Below are 20781 nucleotides of genomic sequence, written 5' to 3' on the forward strand. Positions count from 1 at the left end.
AGTATAATATAATTTCTTTTGAATCATAACATATAATTATAAAACTTCTTAAATGTGTAGCTTGTAAAACTTGGTATATTAATTTCTACATTTCTGAATTTTTTCAGGCTAACAATCCGGTGGCAGTGGGTAAGGCTCGAGCTAAAATGCAGTCAAAGAAAACAGGTGATTATAGCGAGGAGGCGGATTCTGCTAAGGGAGACGGGGTTCTTTGCTTCCAAGTACATGGAGATGCCTCTTTTGCAGCACAGGTACATACACATTGCTAATTCAATTGTTTTTTTTTTCTTTTTTTTTTTTTAAACATTAAAAATCTGATTTAGGGTGCAAATGAAAATCGGGTGCAAATGAAAATGGCACAAGACAGGTGAAAATTACAGTTCCAAATAAATCAACAGGAAAATTCTTTCATATACTTATGTATCAGGCAAACATAGGAAAAATGATAGACTAGAATTTTAATTAAAAATAAAAATCAGTTTCATCTCATTTTGCGGATTCAACATTGAGCTTATCAATGCTTGTGAATCAAGGGGAGATAAGTCTGTCTGTTATTTTACCAAATAATAATAAATGGTAAAAAATATGGTAACACTGATTTCTATTTTAAACTAGCTGTACACGGCTACCGAGATATAGAAGGCCTGTTAACTGAAAAATGCCTTAAAAAGAGCATTAAAACATGTTAAAAAAAAAAAAGAACCCAATTCGATTAATAATGAAACTGAACTTTATTCAATATAAAATATAAATATTATCTATGTAAAATTATATAATTTTAAAGCAATATATAATCTAATACTGAGAAAACTGAATTATGAATTTAGGGAACAAACAATTAAAGAAACATAAAACACACCATTCTTGGCCTTCGGGGCAAGATCACAGTCTAGTAGTATCTTTCTGATGTTACAATTCACCTTTTCTGTCCTCGGCCAGTGGAGAAATCCTTCATGACTGAGACAATTTTTATTTTTGTTCTCATCTAGAATGCCCCTCATTGGGGAGTTGGATTTTCCCCACAAGATTATATGTTGAAATATTTAAATAACTATTACTTTAAATACAGAAATTATATTTAAAGTTTTGGTTTTCTGTTCTTCTATGTCCATTTTTTCCCATGTTTTTCATCAAAATGTGTAGCATATTTTCATCAGTTACATGGTTAGGAATCCTATACTCCGCTATAGTCTTCATTTTCATATCAGTGCAGAATACATGAATACGGAAATGAAGTTCACATAACTACTAAAAAACAATTGTACTATAATGTGAACATTGGTTAAAAACTAAGAAAATATAGTAAACATGTACGATATTAAATCCGGATGGTGATAAATTTGGGAGGGGACATTATTATCATTTCACTCACTAGAAGTTGTCTCATGGGCCATCATCAGTGATCGCTCACTGGCAGTAACCTGTGGTATTCGCTGGAGACCGCATCACAGCAATCTCCTCAGGTTTCCAATGTTCTCCACCTCTTGACCACTCGTGCAGATGATTGCACATTATCACAACAGCCGTTTGCCATTGATTTCTTGTTGGCATTGGCCATTGGTGTTTCCTGGGGTTTAGGTGACAAAATATCCCCCCTCTCCCAAGTACCAGATTTGAACTGCACACTTCCAGTGGAGATCTGGTTAGTACTCTCCCACCTCAGTCTTTCCATTCTCCCTGGCCCTTCACAACAATGTGGCGCCAGTCGATGTCATCTACACCAGTTTTTTTTATTATCATTGTTATAATAATAATAATAATAATAATTGTGCTTGTGCAGTGTACACACCGTGCTATATTTTAGATGGTATTTCCAAGTTAAATTAAATTTTTATGGTATCTCTTTTTTCATTAAATTGTTAGGTGAAAGTGCGAAATAGTTAGGAAGCCCTTCCCCCTGTTAAGAATGGCTTTCTAAATAATAATGTTATTTCAGTAGGGTGCATACAACATTTACTTGTACTTCACGGAGAATGTGGACCCTGCATAAAGTGTTTTATTTAATGATTGGTCCCTGTAAGTGCATGCACAAAAGGTTTTCTTTGGTTTATTTAATCACAGAAACTTTTTTGCAGGTACTATTTGAGGTCAAAAGGGGGGGGGCGTTATTTGAATATGTATGAAAAAATAATTTTTAAAAATATAAAAATCTTTAGTGGAGAAAATAATAAAAAAAATCAAAATGTAATAAAATAAAAACAAGCACGAAATAAAAGTATGAATCAAATTTACCCCCCAAAAACAAAAAAAAAAAAAAAAATAAATAAATACAGGCATGATTAAAAAAAAAAGTCTCAGATATATACGGAAAAAGTGAAAGAAAACGCTCTCAGGGAGCAATCATTGAATAAAAACACTGTTTGCGTCCACATTCCCCATGAAGTACGTATTTATTTATAAGATAAAACACAAGAAAATGTTAACTAAAATTTAATGAGCTCTTTATTTTTAGTTCATATCAAAACTTTAATTAAAACTGAGTAGTTAATGAACTTTTAAGATGAATCTGTGTTTGTCATGTCTCAATAGAGAACATGGAATTTCCTATATCAGTCATGTAAATTATTTACAGTTGAAATGTTATAAAACAAACAAACTTTAAGTTTTAAATAAATTTCAAAGAAATAAATTACGCCTGGTGCTAAAATATCGAATTCATCAATATCGTTTTGGTTAAATAAAAAAAATAAAAATAAAAAACTTTTGTGAAAAATGTTTCTAACTTTAAAATATTTGAAAATACTCAATGAAAAGTTTTATTTATTATTAAAAGAATGGACTGAAAAATATTCTCATATAAAAATTGTTTGCTTTACAGTTTAAAAAAAATAATAAAATGAAATATTCGATTTTCTTCGATGGACATGTAAGAAAATTTCAAAAACAGGTTCACTTACTGTTATAATTTGTTAGATTAAAATTATCCAAATGAAGAATTTTTCTTTCTCTTTAGAAAAAAAAAATGTTTAAATTACCACAAGGGGCAATGAAAAATATTTTTTATGGCTATTAGCATAGTCACGTGGTTGAACACAAACTTTAGGTACCGTATACCTACATGATGATCTGGTAATGACGTCATGCTGTCATGTTCATTGGCCTTTACTTACTCTCAGTAGCCTTGCTCATGCACACACACACACACACACACACACACACACGCACACGAACAAACACCACTGTAATAACTTGTTAATACGATTTTAAAAATAGCTTGCTAACATAATTGTATAAGCACAGCATTTAGTAATAACATCTAAGAAGTATTTAATGAAAAATGTAAACATTTTAGTCTGTCGTATTCACATACATACGCACACACGCAAACAAACACGACTGTAAGAACTTGTAAAAATTATTTTAAAAAACAGCACAGTAACCTAAGTGCATAAGAAAAGTGTTTATTAATGACGTGTACGATTTATTGTATGAAAATAAAAAGAATTTTAGGCTTTAAAACATGTCTGTTAGTGATGCCATGTTTTAATGTTAGTCAGTGTTTGTTTATTTAGTAGATTTGAATTTCGGGAATTTGAGAATTTTCAACATTCAGCCAATCAGAATGGTCGGATTTTTGAAAGAGAGCTGTTATTATTTATGTATCAGATAAAGGAAAGCTGGTTTTATGTCTATATGTTTATGATCCAGTTATGATGGGTGTAACCACAACGTGTATCCACCGAGGGCAGCATAGTTAAAAATAAAGTTATGGCGAAAAGAGGAGAGTAGGCAAAGACATTATGTGTGGGTTGAAGAGCAGAAAAATAAGAATGAATATGGTGTCCAAAGAACCAAGTCTTGTTCACGATCACGTTGCTGAAAAATAGAAAAAAAGATGGAACTAAAAATCCCAGAAAACGGCTGAAGTTAGAGAAGCATTCATTAACTAATAAATAATGGGGAATAATAAAATGAATAATAATTAAGGACAGCAAAACGAGAGCTGAAGAGAAAATGGCATAAGGGCAACTTGACCCTGAAGAAAAAACTGGCACCATTAGGTGACGTGAAACATGACAACGATCACGTTGTCCGCTGGCAATTATTCAAACACCTTCAAAGTGCATCCAACATTTAAAGCTGCTTAAAACATAGGCAAAATCCACTGATGACAATCTAATTCTGGCCGTCGGCACAAGCAACAAGCAAGACAGGAAAAGTTGGAAGTCATTCACAAAACGTCGGTAAGAGGACAGCAAATACAAATAGTGATAAATATAATAAAAAATCTCATCAGTTTTTTCATCTTTCAACTGACAAGCATTTTATCTCATTAACGCTCATCCTTGAGTGGCTTTTGACCTTAATAAGTGGTAACTGATTACTGGGCTATGACAACAGAATATTCTTTTCATTGTTTTGACTCTCGAGTATATATCCAACGCAGTTAGACACAGTTAATTAATCGAGAACCACATCACTTTATATAAAAGCATATAAGATATTAACAGATACACACTCGAGAGTAAAAACAATAAAAAAAAATATGCTGTTGTCCTAGTCTGCACTAATAGGGGGAGGGGCACCCGGCCTTGCCCGGTCGTAAAGTGCGCTTAAATATATTTTAATTCATGCAGATTTTGTATTTATCATTACACAACCAATTCTCTATTGAATATTATATTGTACCTAATATATAGTACTGATTTCAAAAGTTTAAAAGATGACTTGGGTGTCATCAGTTAGAATTGAAACTGAAACAGTGAGTGCTCTAGCCGCGTTACCTAACATTTGAGTTACCGACATACAGATAAAACGATTTTAAATTAAACCTCTTCAAGCTACGAATGAATTTGCACATGCACAAAAGTAATAGCAATATGTCGGCAAGTTGAAATGAACATTTTTGTATTTCAACTTGTCGACATATTTCTGTACGTGTTATTCATTCATCCAAACAAAGTTATGTGAAAAGTAGTTTAAGAGTTTATTGGTTAAATATTTACACACACACACACACACACATACATACATCTACTGTTTTATTTATATAGAAAACTAGCAGGGGTGCCCGGCGTTGCTCGGGTGTTTGGAGGTGTATGCTGTGCAAAAAAACAAAAAAAATGGTTAATTTTTTAAAACTTTGACCCCTATTATGACCCCTTAAAATTTATAGTTTTGGGCTCAAATCACTTTATTAAGTTAGATCCATGTTCAAGGAACCTATATCTAAAATTTCAAGTGTCTAGACCCAAAATTGTCAGAGGAGTTTGGTAGAGTTCTTAAAGGTCAAATCGTTGAAATTTGACCCCTTAACAGCCAAATTTCTGGCTGACACCCGTCACATCGATTTTCCCAAATCTCAGTACCCGGTATTTCAAATTTCGAGTCTATAGACTAAAAATTGACAGTTATTGCGTAGGGAAATGTACACAGACAGACAGACAGACAGACACGTTCACTTTTATAGATATATAGATGAAGAGAATGAGGAATTTATGCATTGAGCTTTCTCACTTAAGATTTGATACGTCTTAACGTATATACTTGTGTATGTTGAATTTCTGGGAGACGATTTTAAGGTTATTTTTTGGGGGTGGACTTATACATAGGTAATGTTTTTGGAAATGTTGTTAAAGAGTGACTCGGCGCTCAATCATAACATGGAAAATTACATTTTGTTTGTGCACTCGGTATATACTGGTAATCCTAGTAATTAATCACACTCCTTCTGAACCCCACTGCAATGTGTTTGTCGTAATGTTTACTTCCTACGTGGCTATAGACCGAACTTCTATATGATGTATGCAGTGATGATATGACATTTTTTTAGTAGGTTAAGAAATGTAACATTTACGATATGTCATTCTCCATTAATTTCGACAAGTTTTAGCAAATTAATGACAGTTATTTAATGAAAACATTTAATGGCACTTAATGCATGTGGTCACATTATTACAGTATATTACGGCTCCTGCAATGTATGCATTTATGGTGCGCGATATAAATTATATCTAAAAACAGTAACTGCACCTGGAATCTACAGCATGTCCTTGATTAAAATGTTTGATTAGCAACATTTGCGTTCATTGCATGTAAGTGTGCAGCAGTATATATATATATATATATATATATATATACTGCTGCACATTTACATATATGATATAATATATATAGTATATAAGATAGTATATATGAAAATCGAATAGACCGCACTTGTGTAAATGCACGTATTATCGCTCACAGATGCCGAAAAACAATGTATAATATGTCTTACAAAAAAAAAAAAAAGACACCAAAAAAGAAATTATCTGTGCAAAAACATAAGACGGACCATTTAATTTGTCTAGAATGTACAGTCGACGTATACACAGGTAATACCTAAAATGACACAATTTTTGGTCTTAAGATGCACATCGACTTATACACAAGTATATATGGTATCTTTTTTTTTTGTTGTGTCCTGCTATCATTTAAATAATTAACCCTTTATGATCTGTTTGAACTAATTCATTCAGTCGTAAATAAATGAATATAACGGTATAAATAAAGTGGGAATTGATTCAAACACGCCTTGTACGTATTAGTTCAGTATTATTTATTGAAATATACTTTTTTCCAGTTTGAAGAGAATCTTAGTATCATTACCCTTTAAACTAACTAAAATTAACAATAAATATTTTTTGATCATCTTCGTGTCTGAATCTTCCGGCATGTTACATAAGCATCTGGAAAATGCCGAAGCGATTATCCAATTAGCTGTCAGAAGAGAAGTTGTAATGAAGGTATGAGATTCTTTAAATCAAGAAAAAAAATTTTAAACCAAAAACGACTTTCAACATGATGTATGTCAACATGTAAATGGAAAGCCATTCTTAACATGGAAAAGGAGGTGTGCTGTTTTTTTGAATTAATCATCTGACAATTTTCGTTTCGGCATTTTTCAGCTGCTGACTTAACTTGCCTGAAGATGCTGACACAAAGATGCCGGAGATTGGGTCATAAACTGGATAAGTGCTAAAAATTGAGTTAAATTTTTTTATGTATTTATTTATCCAGGGTATCATTAGTGAGACTTTCAGCTTTGCAGAATGCCCGCATTTCTCTGTCGGAGGCAGTATACATTTAGTTGTCAACAACCAAATTGGTTTTACAACCGAGTCTCCACGAGGCAGGTAAGTGATCACTTAAAAAAATCAATAATAGTTTTACAAAAGGAAAGATCTATCGCTTCATCATCCTCTTCCTCATCCTCATCATGCTCTGACATCTGTCGAAGGACTTTGAGAAATTGACTTCTAAACTAACCTATGTTTAACCAAGTCTTTATCCAATTTTCTCTCAATTCAATGCAGATCACACTTCCCACTGTTTTCCTTAATCTTGCTTTGTGAACTGACCCTGCTACTTCAACTTTTCTACATTGTAAGCCAAGAAATTTCATCCATTCTTTCAATGTGACATTTGTCTGTCTGTTTTTGTTTGTATCATTCTCATATCATTTCTTTCCATGCAATGCATGTCCTCAACTCTCGCTGGCAACATTTCACTTCAATCATTTCATCACACTGCGCACATGTTTGATAGACCTTATCGACCATGGTAATGCCCTGCTGGTTAGTAATGATAAGAACTTATTCCATCCACTCTTAATGCTTATAATCACACCAACACTTGCTCCACCTTTTGCTCCAATGGTATCACTAAGGTGATAAAACTTTTGAACAACATCTATAGTTTTGTCATCTTTTGATTTTGTCCACATCTGAATGCTTATCCATTTTCATTGCCTAATAATGAACTACAAAATTTTGGAAGTAAAATTAAATTCTTAAATTTTAACAAAATGTACAAGGTCACAAAGCATCCAAATTTTAAAATAATAGCTATTTAGTTATTTTTAACTTTTCAATTTTAAGATGGCTGCTATTAAAAACAATATTATTTTAACCAAGTTAGTTTTAGTTTTATTGCAATTTGGTTAAAGTAATGAATTTAATTTATTAATTGTTATAAAACTAGAACTAATTTTGTTAATGGCAGCCAATTTAAAGCTGAAATGTTCAAGATAATCAACTGTTTTTTGGTATGATGTTGTCTACTACAGATACAGAAAAAGATCCTAGTGCTACTAAATTAGGCTGTCTGAAGATATTGGCTTCCTCAGACAAAATTCACCTAACATTGATGCTTTTTTTTTTCTACTTCCTTTTGCAAAACTTATGTTCTGCAAAAAAAATAACCCACCTTTTCCTTCTTCCCATTTCCTCTTTCTCTTTCTATCTCCCCTCACTTCCTGATTGGTTTCCTTAAAATGTACCAAACATTAATAATGTAACCCTTTTTCCTCTCCCATTACAAAACTCATTCATGTTCTGCAGGGCAGGGAACAAAAACAATAAAATCTATTATAAAACGATCAAACACTACAAATAAATATTTGAAAATACAAAAAGCTTGAAGAATAAAAACCTGCAAAATAACTGGATGCAACATGAATACAATTTCCAAAATAACTGAATTGGCATTAAATAACCCGAAAAAGGTTGATATGACATAAAACCAAACCAAACATAACCAGAAAAAGATGGCTCATCATGTGAGACGATCATTATAGATCGAATGATAAAAGTAAACTGTTCTCAAAACGTTTTAAAATTCCAAGAATCTACGAATGTCCAAGTATGATTGCCAAAAACTTTAGATTATTTATGAAACGTCAAAAGAGAATTAGTTCTTGTTTATCAAGTTGTCATTCTATCTTTTTCTTGACAGGTCTTCGTGGTACTGCACTGATCAAGCTAAAATTAACGGTTATCCTGTCTTACATGTGAATGCTGATGACCCAAAGGTAAGCTTGAAAAAAAATACTCTTCATATATTCTTAGGCAATGAAACATTTAACTTATTTTTTTGAGATATATATATATTTTTTGAAAGTTTGTTTTTGAAATATTGTTACTTTCAATGTATACTATTTTCGTTTAACGGGTCTAGATTGTTATTTTTAAAAACTAGTCACCGTTAATTTTGAGTTAAGCTCAATGTGTCTATTTAATAGGGACAGAGCATATATAGTGCAAAATTGTGTTGAAGATTCAAAGACTCACGTTTTCTTTTTATAACCTTCGTTTATTTCCTGGATTTTTTCCATTACAGCTGTTTCATTGATGAGTTGGCAATTTTATGATTTATGTTTCCATAAAAATATCCAGTCCCCACCAACTTCTTCAGATGTTTATCCATTAGATTTTTACAACAAATAGTATATTTTTAACATGCTGGACATCGTATTCGGGTAAAAGGATTTCCAAAGCCATGCTTCCTCACTTCCCCCATCTTATATATGTGTGTGTGTGTGTGTGTGTGTGTGTGTGTGTGTGTGTGTGTGTGTGTGTGTGTGTCTCTCTCTCTCTCTCTCTCTCTCTCTCTATATATATATATATATATATATATATATATGATGAGAATAATGGAAATAGTATTCTGACGAGATAGATAGATGAAAAAAGAAACAATCAAGTCACATTTTGTCTTTATTATAAAACTTCTGATGAATGTATTGAAGAAAATAAAATACCAGTACAATATTTGAAAAGATATTTATAATGAAAAGTTTCTATTTCAGAATGAAAAAGTCATTGGAAAGTCAGAAAAAAAAAAGTTATAACGTGAAAGAGAGTTAGATTTTTTTTTTTAATGTCATATAACCATTAATATACAGGAATTGTAATGGCCATATTTATTCCAAAAAGAATATAAATTATATCATATTTTTAAAAATGTATTAACAGCTATATGATGTTAAAAAAATCTTCCTCTCTTTCACAACACTTTAACTTTTAAAAAAAAAATTTACAATGTCTTTTTATGTTCTGAAATAGAATAAAGTTATACAACAAATATATTTTCAAATATTGTACTTTATTTTTTATATTGTATTTTATTTTCTTCAATTCATTAATCCAGAAGAAGTCTTACAATAAAGATGAAATGTTGATGGATGTGTGACTTGGTTTGTTCCTTTTTTATATATATATATATATATATATATATATATATATATATATATATATATACACACACACCAAATTAAAGGTATTCAAGAGGTAGAACTTGTGAATTAAAGCAAAGTTATTAAGAGTGCTCAATAAAAGAGCAAGATATAATATTTTTATTTATATAGACAAATATTACAGTTGCTACATTAAACATGTTAATGTTTCAGACAATTAGTTGGTAAGAATCAAAACTTTATTTTGTCGCCTGACAAGGACTTACCTACCAATTGTCAGAAACATTAGCATATTCAGTGTAGCGACTATGTAATATTTGTCTATATAAATAAAAATATTATAAAAAAATATCTTTGAATAATCTTCCAATAGGTCCTAATGCGATCTTTCCCCCTTTTTTTATTCTATCCTCTTTTTTAGAGAGCTCGCGAATTTTTATAAACTCCTTATGAACTTTTTATACTTTTTTTTGAAGAGCTCCATTTTTCTTTTTTAATTTCTCTCTAATCTATCCCATTTTTCATTTTGGCGTTGAGAGGTTCCAGGTTGCCTGATGAAGTCTCTTTGACTGAAACAGATGGCTATTTGTAGTGACTATATGTAACTGTTTACCCCAAATAATAAAAAATATTTTGCTCTCTTTATTGAGCACTATTTAACAACCTTGTTGTCTTCATTAGTTCTGACTTTTGAACACCTCAAACCTGAAATATATATATATATATATATATATATATATATATATATATATATATATTAGACATTAACTATATATATATATATATATATAATCTTAATGATATAATCCTGGAAAAGGGATGTATGAAGTAGTTGAACAGTATTGTTTCAGTTCAAGTAATAAATTTGGTATGTCGCAGTATGGATGAGTATCTTAGTAAAAGTGAGAGTTCTTAGCAGGAGACTTCTGTACCTTTCGACGTCTCTCCCAAATGTCTCTACCAGCCAATATTCATAGCTTAACCAAATAATGACAATATTGCAGGAGGAAAGACCCGGATGTACTTATATTCATTACATAACCATTCCCTGAGCTAATTTTTTTTCTGTGAAATAAGCTTCATTATTTTTTTTATTTTTTTATATGGAGGTCACCACTTATCAAGGCCTGGAGGCCACTCAGGGATAAGGGTTATTGCGCGTACAGTAATCAATGAGATAGTATTGTAGTAATCATTAGTATTGGAGATTTGATAGTGTCTTACTTAAGGGCGGTTTGTCAGGAATTTGTTTATGTTGGACTTAAAGACGTCCAAGTTGTAGTCAGGTGGGAAACAGGCAAACATAAGAGAGTTCCACAGTCGTGCACTTCTGAGAAAGAAGCTCTGCTCATGGAATCTACGTTTTGATTTAGGCGCAGATAAAGAGTGGGGAAAATTATTGACAGTAGTTTCAGCCAGACGGGTGTTTCTCATGAAGGATTGGCAAGGGGGGACAAGAGATTGGAACTCAGACGAGCACTTACCATGGAAATAACGATAAAACAAAGACAGGCTCGCACTGTCTCTTCTGTGAGAGAGAGGCTGCAGGGAAGAGAAAAGGGCATCCCCCACTAAGCTACGACATCTATTTTGTATTCTGTCAAGACAGGATAGGCTGTTTTTAGCAGCTCCTGCATGATGTGGCAGCAGTACTCCATCCTTGGACATACTTGGCTTTTATTTTCTCTTCTTAAAGTCTGGACATAGTTTATTTACATTTTTTTTTTGTCTTTTCTTACTCAAGACTTGCCGTAGTGACTTTTGACTCGCTGGTATTTTTATCATAGAGTTTAGGGATAGCTCCATTGGAAAATTCTGATTTATTGGGACAAGAATTATTGAACGAGTCATATAGTACTTTTATTTGTATGTTATCGGTACTTTCCGTGACCTGTAATGTGCCTGGGTCTCAACTGATTCCAAAGTCTTTTGCATAGAAATTTGTTTCCTTTTATGTCATATATGACTTGTCCGTTTGGATACTATGCCTTCTTTCCAAAACATACTTTCAACACTAAAGTTTTCGAAGCAACTTTCTCCCATGGCCTATAGACTTTAGTCATCTGTTTTTCTTATATTGATGGTTTCTTCATCGGAATAGGCAACAGACAATCAAACAGAGCATATTTTTTTTTGTAATCATTAACTCCATTGGTGATAATCATAGCATCATATTTGTTGGTGATAACCATAACATCATATTCGTTGGTGATAACCATAACACCATATTCGGGTTTGATGTGATTCTGTAAATTGCCAAAAATTTCTGAATACTTCTTTCATTTGTGTCCACGCTTTGATTCTTCTTCAGACCACGTTTGAATGTGTCCAAGTTTTTCTGCTATTTCGTTAGATCTTGGCTGGTAAACTGGCGTTTCGTTACGTGCTCAATTGACAATGACTTGCAGAATTCTTTAAATTTTTTTCTTGTGAACTGGGTGCTTTCAGGAATCCAAAATGACTAAAAATTTTGTTAATTGTATTTATCGTATCTGTTGCCATCGGATGTCTGCACTTAACAATTTCTTACCACTTTGTAAAACTATCCACAATGACCAAGGAATATGATCCATTTATGGGCCCAGCATAATCGATATGCAATCAAGCCCATGGGACATCCATCTTTGGCCATGACTGAATTTATATCGGTGGATCCTTTGCTGCCAGTTGGCATCTTCTGCATTGTTTCACCACCATTTCCATGTCCTGGTCCATCCCAGGCCAATATGTGTAATCTCTCATTAACGATTTTATTTATGAAATCTTCGGATGACTATGTGGAATTCTTTGAGTACTCTCTTCTGCAAAGCAGCATTATCTACTCTATACACTGTTTCCCTTTTTATTTTTCTCTTTCCATCAGACTTGCTTTTTCAGTTTACTAATGAAATCATTATTGCGTTGTTTACATCTTTTACCATGATGAAAAGTTCTCTAAATCATCTATAATATAAATCTCACCTGTCTGTTTAAATGTATGTTTGCATATCTGCCTAAAACTTTTGATATAGGCGACGGATTTTCACGAGATCAGTATCGTTTTGAAACTTGACCCTTGGGACGACAAATATAAAAAAAATGGCCAAAAATATTAATTCCTTCACCCTTAACTGGGCACTTTTATACAAGGAGGGGTCCCTTTTTTCGCCGATATTTTTAAAAGTCATCCCCTCTTTTCGATTGACTAACCTTAATTTAAACCTTCGCCGCTTCCAGTTTGGCGATGGACGCAACAGCAAAAACGTTACATTTTTTGGGTTTTTTTTTTCCATGTTATTTTCCTCCTTCGCGGTACGGGTTCGAGCCTGCCTGCCTACTACCCCTTTTTTTTTTTTTATTGTTCAACACACACCTTCAAACACCCGGGCAACATAAGTATTACATAAGATTCAACAATTCACTTTCATCCGCTGTTATTGTTTCTTTGATTGTTGGTTTCCAAATATTCAGATAACAATCTTGATAACTCATCTCCATGACCTATCTTTTTTTCATGGTATTCTGTTTTAAAATTATAATTGTAGTTGATTTGCTGTGTGTGTGTTGGTAATACCGTACGCTTTAATTTTTATAGAAGAGCTTCATGCCAGACTTTGTCAAATGCTTTGAATATATCAAGGGTTACAACTCTAGCTTAACCCACTGTTTCCTTTTTTTTTTCTTGTTGACGTTAAAAATAATTTTCAAAAATGATTTTTCCTTTTTCATTCTGCTGGTATTAACTCATGAGGGGTCATTTTCCCCTGAATGAAGCAAAATGCATGTTCGTTTTAGTAGAAAAGGAAAATCTGATGCGTTTTTGTGTGGTTAATACTTTTGAATAAGCATTAATCGTGTCATGGAAAACATCATTTCCATAAAATCATTTAAACATTAGTGACCCCTTGTGGGTTAATACCAGCAGAATAAAAATAATAAATCATCTCTGAAAATGATGTTTTATGTCGGATGCCTCAGAAAAAATTTAAATAAATGATTTTATTCATAAAAAAATGTTAAATAACATTAGTGTTCTTATATACATTAGTTGCCAAGAACTTACTGATACTGTATTTTTTTTTCTTGGTTTCTGTCCATCTCAGGCAATTATTCAGGCATCTAATATTGCCGTGAAGTACAGGCAAAAATTTCGAAGAGACATCCTCATCGATCTTATTTGTTTCCGGAGATGGGGTCATAATGAACTTGATGATCCCATGGTTACCCAACCTCTCATGCATAAAGCTGTTGAAAGTAGACTTAGTATTCCGGATGTATTTGCTAAGAATGTTGTGGTAAGTAATTAATTAAAAAAATGTTTATGTAAAAATAATTTTAATTCTTTTTTCCTTGATACATGACACAATTTTATTTATTTTTTAATTAAAAACAAATGTATTTTTTGTTAATTAAAAACAATTTTTTTTTGTTAATTAAAAATAATTTTTTTTTGTTAATTAAAAACAATTTTTTTTGTTAATTAAAAACAAATTTTTTTGTTAATTAAAAACAATTTTTTTTTGTTAATTAAAAACAAATGTATTTTTTTGTTAAAAACAAATGTATTTTTTTATTAAAAACAATTTATTTTTTTATTAAAAACAAATGTATTTTTTTAATTAAAAAAACAAATGTATTTTTTTAATTAAAAATAAATGTATTTTTTTGTTAATTAAAAATGAATGTATCTTTTTGTTAATTACAAACAAACATATTTTTTTTTATTAATTAAAAACAAATGTTTTTTTTTTTTTCAAAATAAGGAAAAAGGTTATTGTACTCAAGAGGAATTGGACAATTCTGTGAAAGAATGGCGAGAGGTGCTTGATAAAAACTTTGCCCAGGTGGACAGTTATGTACCCGAGGTAAGATATTAGACTTTGATACCTGTATTAAATATGAGCTGTCCCTACCCGTGGTTGCTTGGGATGCAGTGGTATCATTTTAGATTTTAATCTTTATTCATTTGCCATTTTTAAACTTATAAAGAAAAAGAAATAAAATTTCAGTTATAAGTGAGATGACTTTTTTCATATTCTTAAATTAAAAATATGATTTACTGCCCTTGTTATTTTTTTGGTGACGAGTTAAAAATATTTCATGGTGTAGATTGTCTGCGTTGGACAAAGTAATTTTAAAAATAAATTGCAGCAAAGTATGTTAATACTTTTAACTGTACGTTTGAAATAGTGTTAAGCGTGTTCACTAATGGGCCTAGATGTAACAGAGCATGGATGCACATATGGCAGTTGCATGCAAATGTCGAGCCATGTGCACAATGACATGTCGGTAATGAAAAAGACTATAAAAAGAATGTGTGCACAGATCGAAGAACACGTTAGAGAAGACACCACCATAATGAGAAAGTAACGCGTGGCGAGAGAATGAGAAATAAAGGTCTTTTTGTAAAACGTGAAACAGCAAGTTGAAGTTCTTTCCTATTCTTTGTCTCCTTTGCGATTGAGTCTACAACATGTTGGGTCCCTATGTGTTAATGTGTGTAAACATGTGTAATGTTATAAAAAGACAGAGTTCAATCCTTGGTCAAGTCATATCAAAGACTCAGCATTATAAACTCTAGATCTAACCTGACTTTGGAAAATTGTCAATTTTTACTGTTTTTGCTAAACCCTCAACATTTAATTTTTCTGCAGAAGTAGTGTAACATTTTAGCGTCTGCAAAAGTAGGTTTTTGAAGGAATCCAAATGTGTGAGTGTATGAGTATCTTGCGGCAAACAATAATGTTCAAATGATTAATTGGAATTGGAAATCAGAAAAATCATAATTTCAGGGAGTATTGAAAAGTTTTAGCCTAATTTTCGTTTCCCAAAAATGATTCTTTTAATTATTTAAAAAAAAAAAAAACACCTTTTCATTGCTGAAAAACTAAATGATAAAATGTTAACTATTGATTTTAAAATAAAACTAAGATTTATAGATCATAATAACTAAATTAAGTAAAAATGGCACAAGTGGATAAATAAAAAAAAAATGGCACAAGTGGATAAATATAGATGAAACCTTGCACAATGAATTTATGAAAATCTTCGATATGATACAAAGTTTGTCAAACTAAAAAGAAAATTATATCTACATTTAAAAATAGATGAGGATTCTCTGCTCCACTACCCCCTCCCTCCCACTCCAGTGAAATTCTACTTATTTAAACTATTTTAGAATCAGAATTGGTGAAACTATTACAATCATCTCATTACTAACAGATAGTGTGGATCACAGCTTAGATTGTACAGCCATATATGGATTAATTGGTAGTGAATTAAGGACTGATCATCTCAAACGATAGACAACCGAAATATCACTTTAATCTAAGTACTGGATTCTTGCATTAAGGCCAATCAAAATAAAATCAGATAATTCTCTATTAAATTGTACACAAGAAATAAAATTTATTTAACAAATACCTAAGTCTTCACATTAACATGTGTAAATGTAGTTTTTAGTTCAATTTAATAGCAAAATATGTTTAAGTAAAAAATAATAAAGCTGTAATCCCAACTTTCGGTTTTGGGATCCAAGTGTAGTATTTGTTTTGCCCCTAATCAGAAGAAAAGAAATCTTTCAATACTGGATTAATTTTTATTTATCTTGTTCAGAATGCTCCCTTTTTATGAAGGAAGATAAAAAACTAACCTTATATCTAATGTTGCCCTCATGGGGATACAAGTAAACGGGGAAAACTGAAAATTGTTGAAAATATTGAAATTATATTAACACTTATAATTTTTATATTTAATTAATTTCAGTGATTTTTTTTTTCTTAATATTGAAATGTAAAAAAAAAAAAAAAAATTAATATTTAATCCTGCTCAATATTTTAACCTTACAATCAGAAGTTCTAATTCCAGTACTTTAATAATATTTTGGATTTTCATCGATGAAAAGGAAGTATTAATTTGTTCTTTTCACTTTTTTTTTTTTTCTTTTTTGCTTTTCACTGATAGAAAGAAAGTGAAGAGAGGAAGAAGAAAGACAAAAAGAATGTCCCTTTGTGGTTTTAACCAACATTTGAATGAGAAAGAATTGATTAGGTGACTGAATTGGTTAGCATGCTGCATATAAAGGAAATGGTTATGAGTTCAATCCTCACCAAGGCATATATATTTTTACTCTGATTTTGTCCTAAAATGAACTAAAACATTTCAAATTATAATATTATGCAGTGGGATGTCAGCATGTCATAACTATTAATGCCTTGCGGAAGACAAATATATGTGTCTATGTATATAGTATAAGAATGGTCAGGGTCTGGTGTGGATGTGTGTTAAAAGCACACGTCTTAGTGTCATACTGTGCTTCTCCCAGACACATCAACCCCACGTGCACGTTGTGACCATAGCCACATAGACGGGGCTCTGATGAACAGTGAGTGTCTTGTGCCGTATAACTGGACCCTCACTGCCTTGTGGGCCAAGGTTTTTTAACCAAAGGCTAAGGGTGACAGAAACCTGCAGAGGAGCTTAGGCCCTGTCAGCTGTGGCATGCATGGCCCACCGGCATGTGGAGTATGTTCTGGTGCCCAGCAACCTAAGTCCTAGTTATGGATCAAATGGCATTGGGGGGAAAGGGCTCCCATAAGCCATAGTGAAGGCAACCCCTCTTGGATAAGCAAATCTCTGACTTAAAAAACCATTAAGCAGAAGACCAGTACCTGCATTAAGCTGGTTTGCAGTTTGACTTGTTGCTGGCCATCTTGCTCTTGCTTGTTGCTGGATCTCAACATTTTGAACCAAGAGAGGGACTTAGCTGTCGTACAAAGCCAAAACTTTGTAATAACATCTTTGTGCAGATACTCTCTCAGATAATGACACTTGCCCCCCCCCCAAAAAAAAATAAAAAAGTAAAAAATAAAAGTTCTGTGGCGATGGAAAAGTTGTGGTGCATGTAGGCCGGACAGGCTGGAATCATGTAGTAACTGATCTGCACATAGGCGACAAACGGCCTATCCTTACATCGCTTTTCACAACAATACTTAGACAGTTGTGTTCTTGGTGGGGGGTTTTGTGACTGAGCAGCTTTTTCAGAAGAGCACTGCTCACCCAATAATTTGGGAGGGGACAAGAAAATTCTGAGGGAGTGGCACTTGTCTGACAAGACGTTGCAATCATCATATGAACGACAGAAAGTAGTGGAAGAAACGAGGATGTTCACAGTTGACGTAGACATTTATTTACAAGAAGGTAAAATTAGCCCCAATTGATATGAATGGTTTTCGTCTTGAAGAAGCACCCTGCTTTGACCTTTTTTCCTGACCTGAAATTGAATACTTACATCAAATCTGTTGCCAAAGTTGCTAAAAAATGGTAGCCTCATTCTATCGTTCCAGAAAGTATCTCGTATCTGTATAAGAGCCAAATACATCCTAAAATGGAGTATTATTTCCACACCTGGGGAGGAGCTGCTCAGAGCACGACCTATCCTGCATTGACAAAGTTCAAAACTGACTTCAAAACCGTAGGTTATGCCCCTTTTTTCCTTGCAACCTCTTTCTCACAAAAGAAACATTGCAAGTTTATCTCTGCGCTATCGTTATTTTCATGGCAAGTGCTCATCTAAGCTTCAATCTATAGTCCCTTCCCCCCTGCAAAATTTCCACAACAAGCACTCGTCTAGCCACAGTCACTATCAATAATTTCCCTTACTTATCTATGCCTAAATATAAAAGCAAATTCCATGAACAAAGTTTCTTTCCTAGAATTGCCCGCCTGTGGAATTCTGTTCTGCTGGCTTTGCTTTCCTGCTGATTACAACATGGTCGTCTTCGAGTTCAATGTAAACAAGTTCTTGTTGAGCCCCCCCCCCAATCAAATTCTATCCAATTTCTACCACAATCATCATGACCCTTATCCTCGAGTTCATATTTTTTTTTTCTTTAATCTGTATACTTTACATAGATTAGAAATCCGAACGTCTTTTCAAAGTTGGGAGTAATGTGGTTGTTACTTCTTAACTGTGTCGTTTTTTTTTTTAACCTCTCGCACCTCGACGCTGTCCAGCCCCACAGCAAAGAAATAAACAAATAAAAAAGGAAAGAAACACAATGCGATTTTTTTTTTTTTTTGTTTTAACAAAAGGCATTTATTATGGTTGATTTCCAAACAATGTCTACTTTTTAAAATTTTTTTTCTATTCATTTCGTCTGCCATGAGACTAACAAAACCCCGCCATCTCAACACCAGCTTAAAAATCTCTCGCCGCCACTGTGAGGTCAAACGTCCGTTTTCACCAGCGCGCATTTTGCTTCTCTCTTCAACCATATAGTGTATTTTTCTCTCCTTTTTTGTGATGCAAGCTTGCACACACTTGGTAATTTGCATACATGCTTTTACGGCTGCTGCTAATATCTTCGCAAGCCAGCTATCCTACAGCTGCTGCGAATTTTCTCACACACACTTATATGCGCTCTATTTACACAGGAAACCTATTTGGTGTAAAGATTCCAAAATTTGAAAATAAAAATCAAGCTGAGAACAGTAATCTGAATATTACAAGTAATCAATCCTCATCTAAAAAAAAAATTCTGGAACTTTTTTTTTATGTTTCAGCAATATCATCTTCTCAGCCAGTGGAGTGGTTGTATCCAAGCGACAAATGCAAATACTCATTGGGATACAGGAGTGAATGTGGATTTGCTGAAGTTCATCGGAGTAAAATCAGTGGAAACTCCTGACAACATTGTAAGTTGTTCAATTCTTTCGTTTCTTTTTTTTTTTTTTTACTAAACCATAATGCATAAAAACTCAATCTTAGAAAATAATTCTTGCATTATTTTTTATCTTCAACATGTACACATATAATATCTCAAATCTCCTGACCAGCAGTAATTATCACTTCCTACACTGATGATTGCACAAAACACTAGAAAAATAATTGTTAATATTTATACGGAAAACATAGTTATATATGAAACTCAACTTCTTAAAATCTGTCATTCATTCAAATATTGAATATATATGGCAAAATCAAATTTGTAATAATTATTCTAATTAGAATAATAATAACTAGCAGAACTCGTGGAAATTCTAGGGTAGTTGAAAAAAAAACACATCAGTAAGAGAGAAACAAAACTAGAATCAGGCAACCAGGCCTTTTAACAAAAGCACTATATGATTTTACTTAGTTCGATATGACACATAAATAACAATGTTTTCACCTGAAATGCATTGAAATTTTTACTGATTTCAACATGGCATGTAAGTAGGTAATGTTTTCACCTGAAATGTGTAGGTTTAAAAGATCCTTAATCAACAAAAACACATTTGATTTGACTTATTTTGACGTGACATTTCAGTAAGTAATAACGTTTTCACCTAAAATATGTTTGAATTTGTACTTATTTCAACATGACATGTAAGTAAATAATGTTTTCTTCTTAAATGCATAGGTTTAAAAGATCTCTAATCAACAAAAGGACTATATGATTTTACTTATTTCGACATGACATTTAAGTAGGTAATAATGTTTTCACCTGATATGCGTTAAAATTTGTGCTAATTTCAACATAACATGTAAGTAGGTAATAATGATAATAAAATTTTTGGAAAGAGAATGGTTTTATTGCTTTTTAACTGACAAAACGATTATAAAGGAAGGTAATTTGTTTCCATTAATTAATGTGTGCGATGATGATCTTTCTTTTTTGTTTTTTTGTAACACGACTGACAGACAAGTAAATTAATATTTAGATAATTTTTATTATAATAATTTTATTATTTGAATTGTAGTTTTTATAATAATTTTTTATTATAATTTTTAAATCCATTACTGCATAATCTGGAAGGTTCCATCGATCAACTTAGTCTACTGTTGTAAAAAGAATAGCAATAAA

The 20781-nt window shown here is 32.3% G+C and overlaps 1 protein-coding gene across 1 annotated transcript in view; it reads left to right on the forward strand.

Moving 5' to 3' along the window:
• Positions 1-20781, forward strand: part of LOC145294097 (2-oxoadipate dehydrogenase complex component E1-like) — a 160330-nt gene that overhangs the window by 98323 nt on the left and 41226 nt on the right. Inside the window, exons 9-14 of the mRNA XM_080141164.1 lie at positions 108-251; positions 7000-7115; positions 8716-8791; positions 14038-14229; positions 14698-14799; positions 19499-19630. Coding sequence (XP_079997290.1) covers positions 108-251; positions 7000-7115; positions 8716-8791; positions 14038-14229; positions 14698-14799; positions 19499-19630 — 762 coding nt within the window. The remainder of the gene's footprint in view (positions 1-107; positions 252-6999; positions 7116-8715; positions 8792-14037; positions 14230-14697; positions 14800-19498; positions 19631-20781) is intronic.

The sequence above is a fragment of the Euprymna scolopes genome, chromosome 15, assembly GCF_053919585.1.
Source record: "Euprymna scolopes isolate OS-2025 chromosome 15, ASM5391958v1, whole genome shotgun sequence".
NCBI lineage: Eukaryota > Metazoa > Mollusca > Cephalopoda > Sepiida > Sepiolidae > Euprymna > Euprymna scolopes.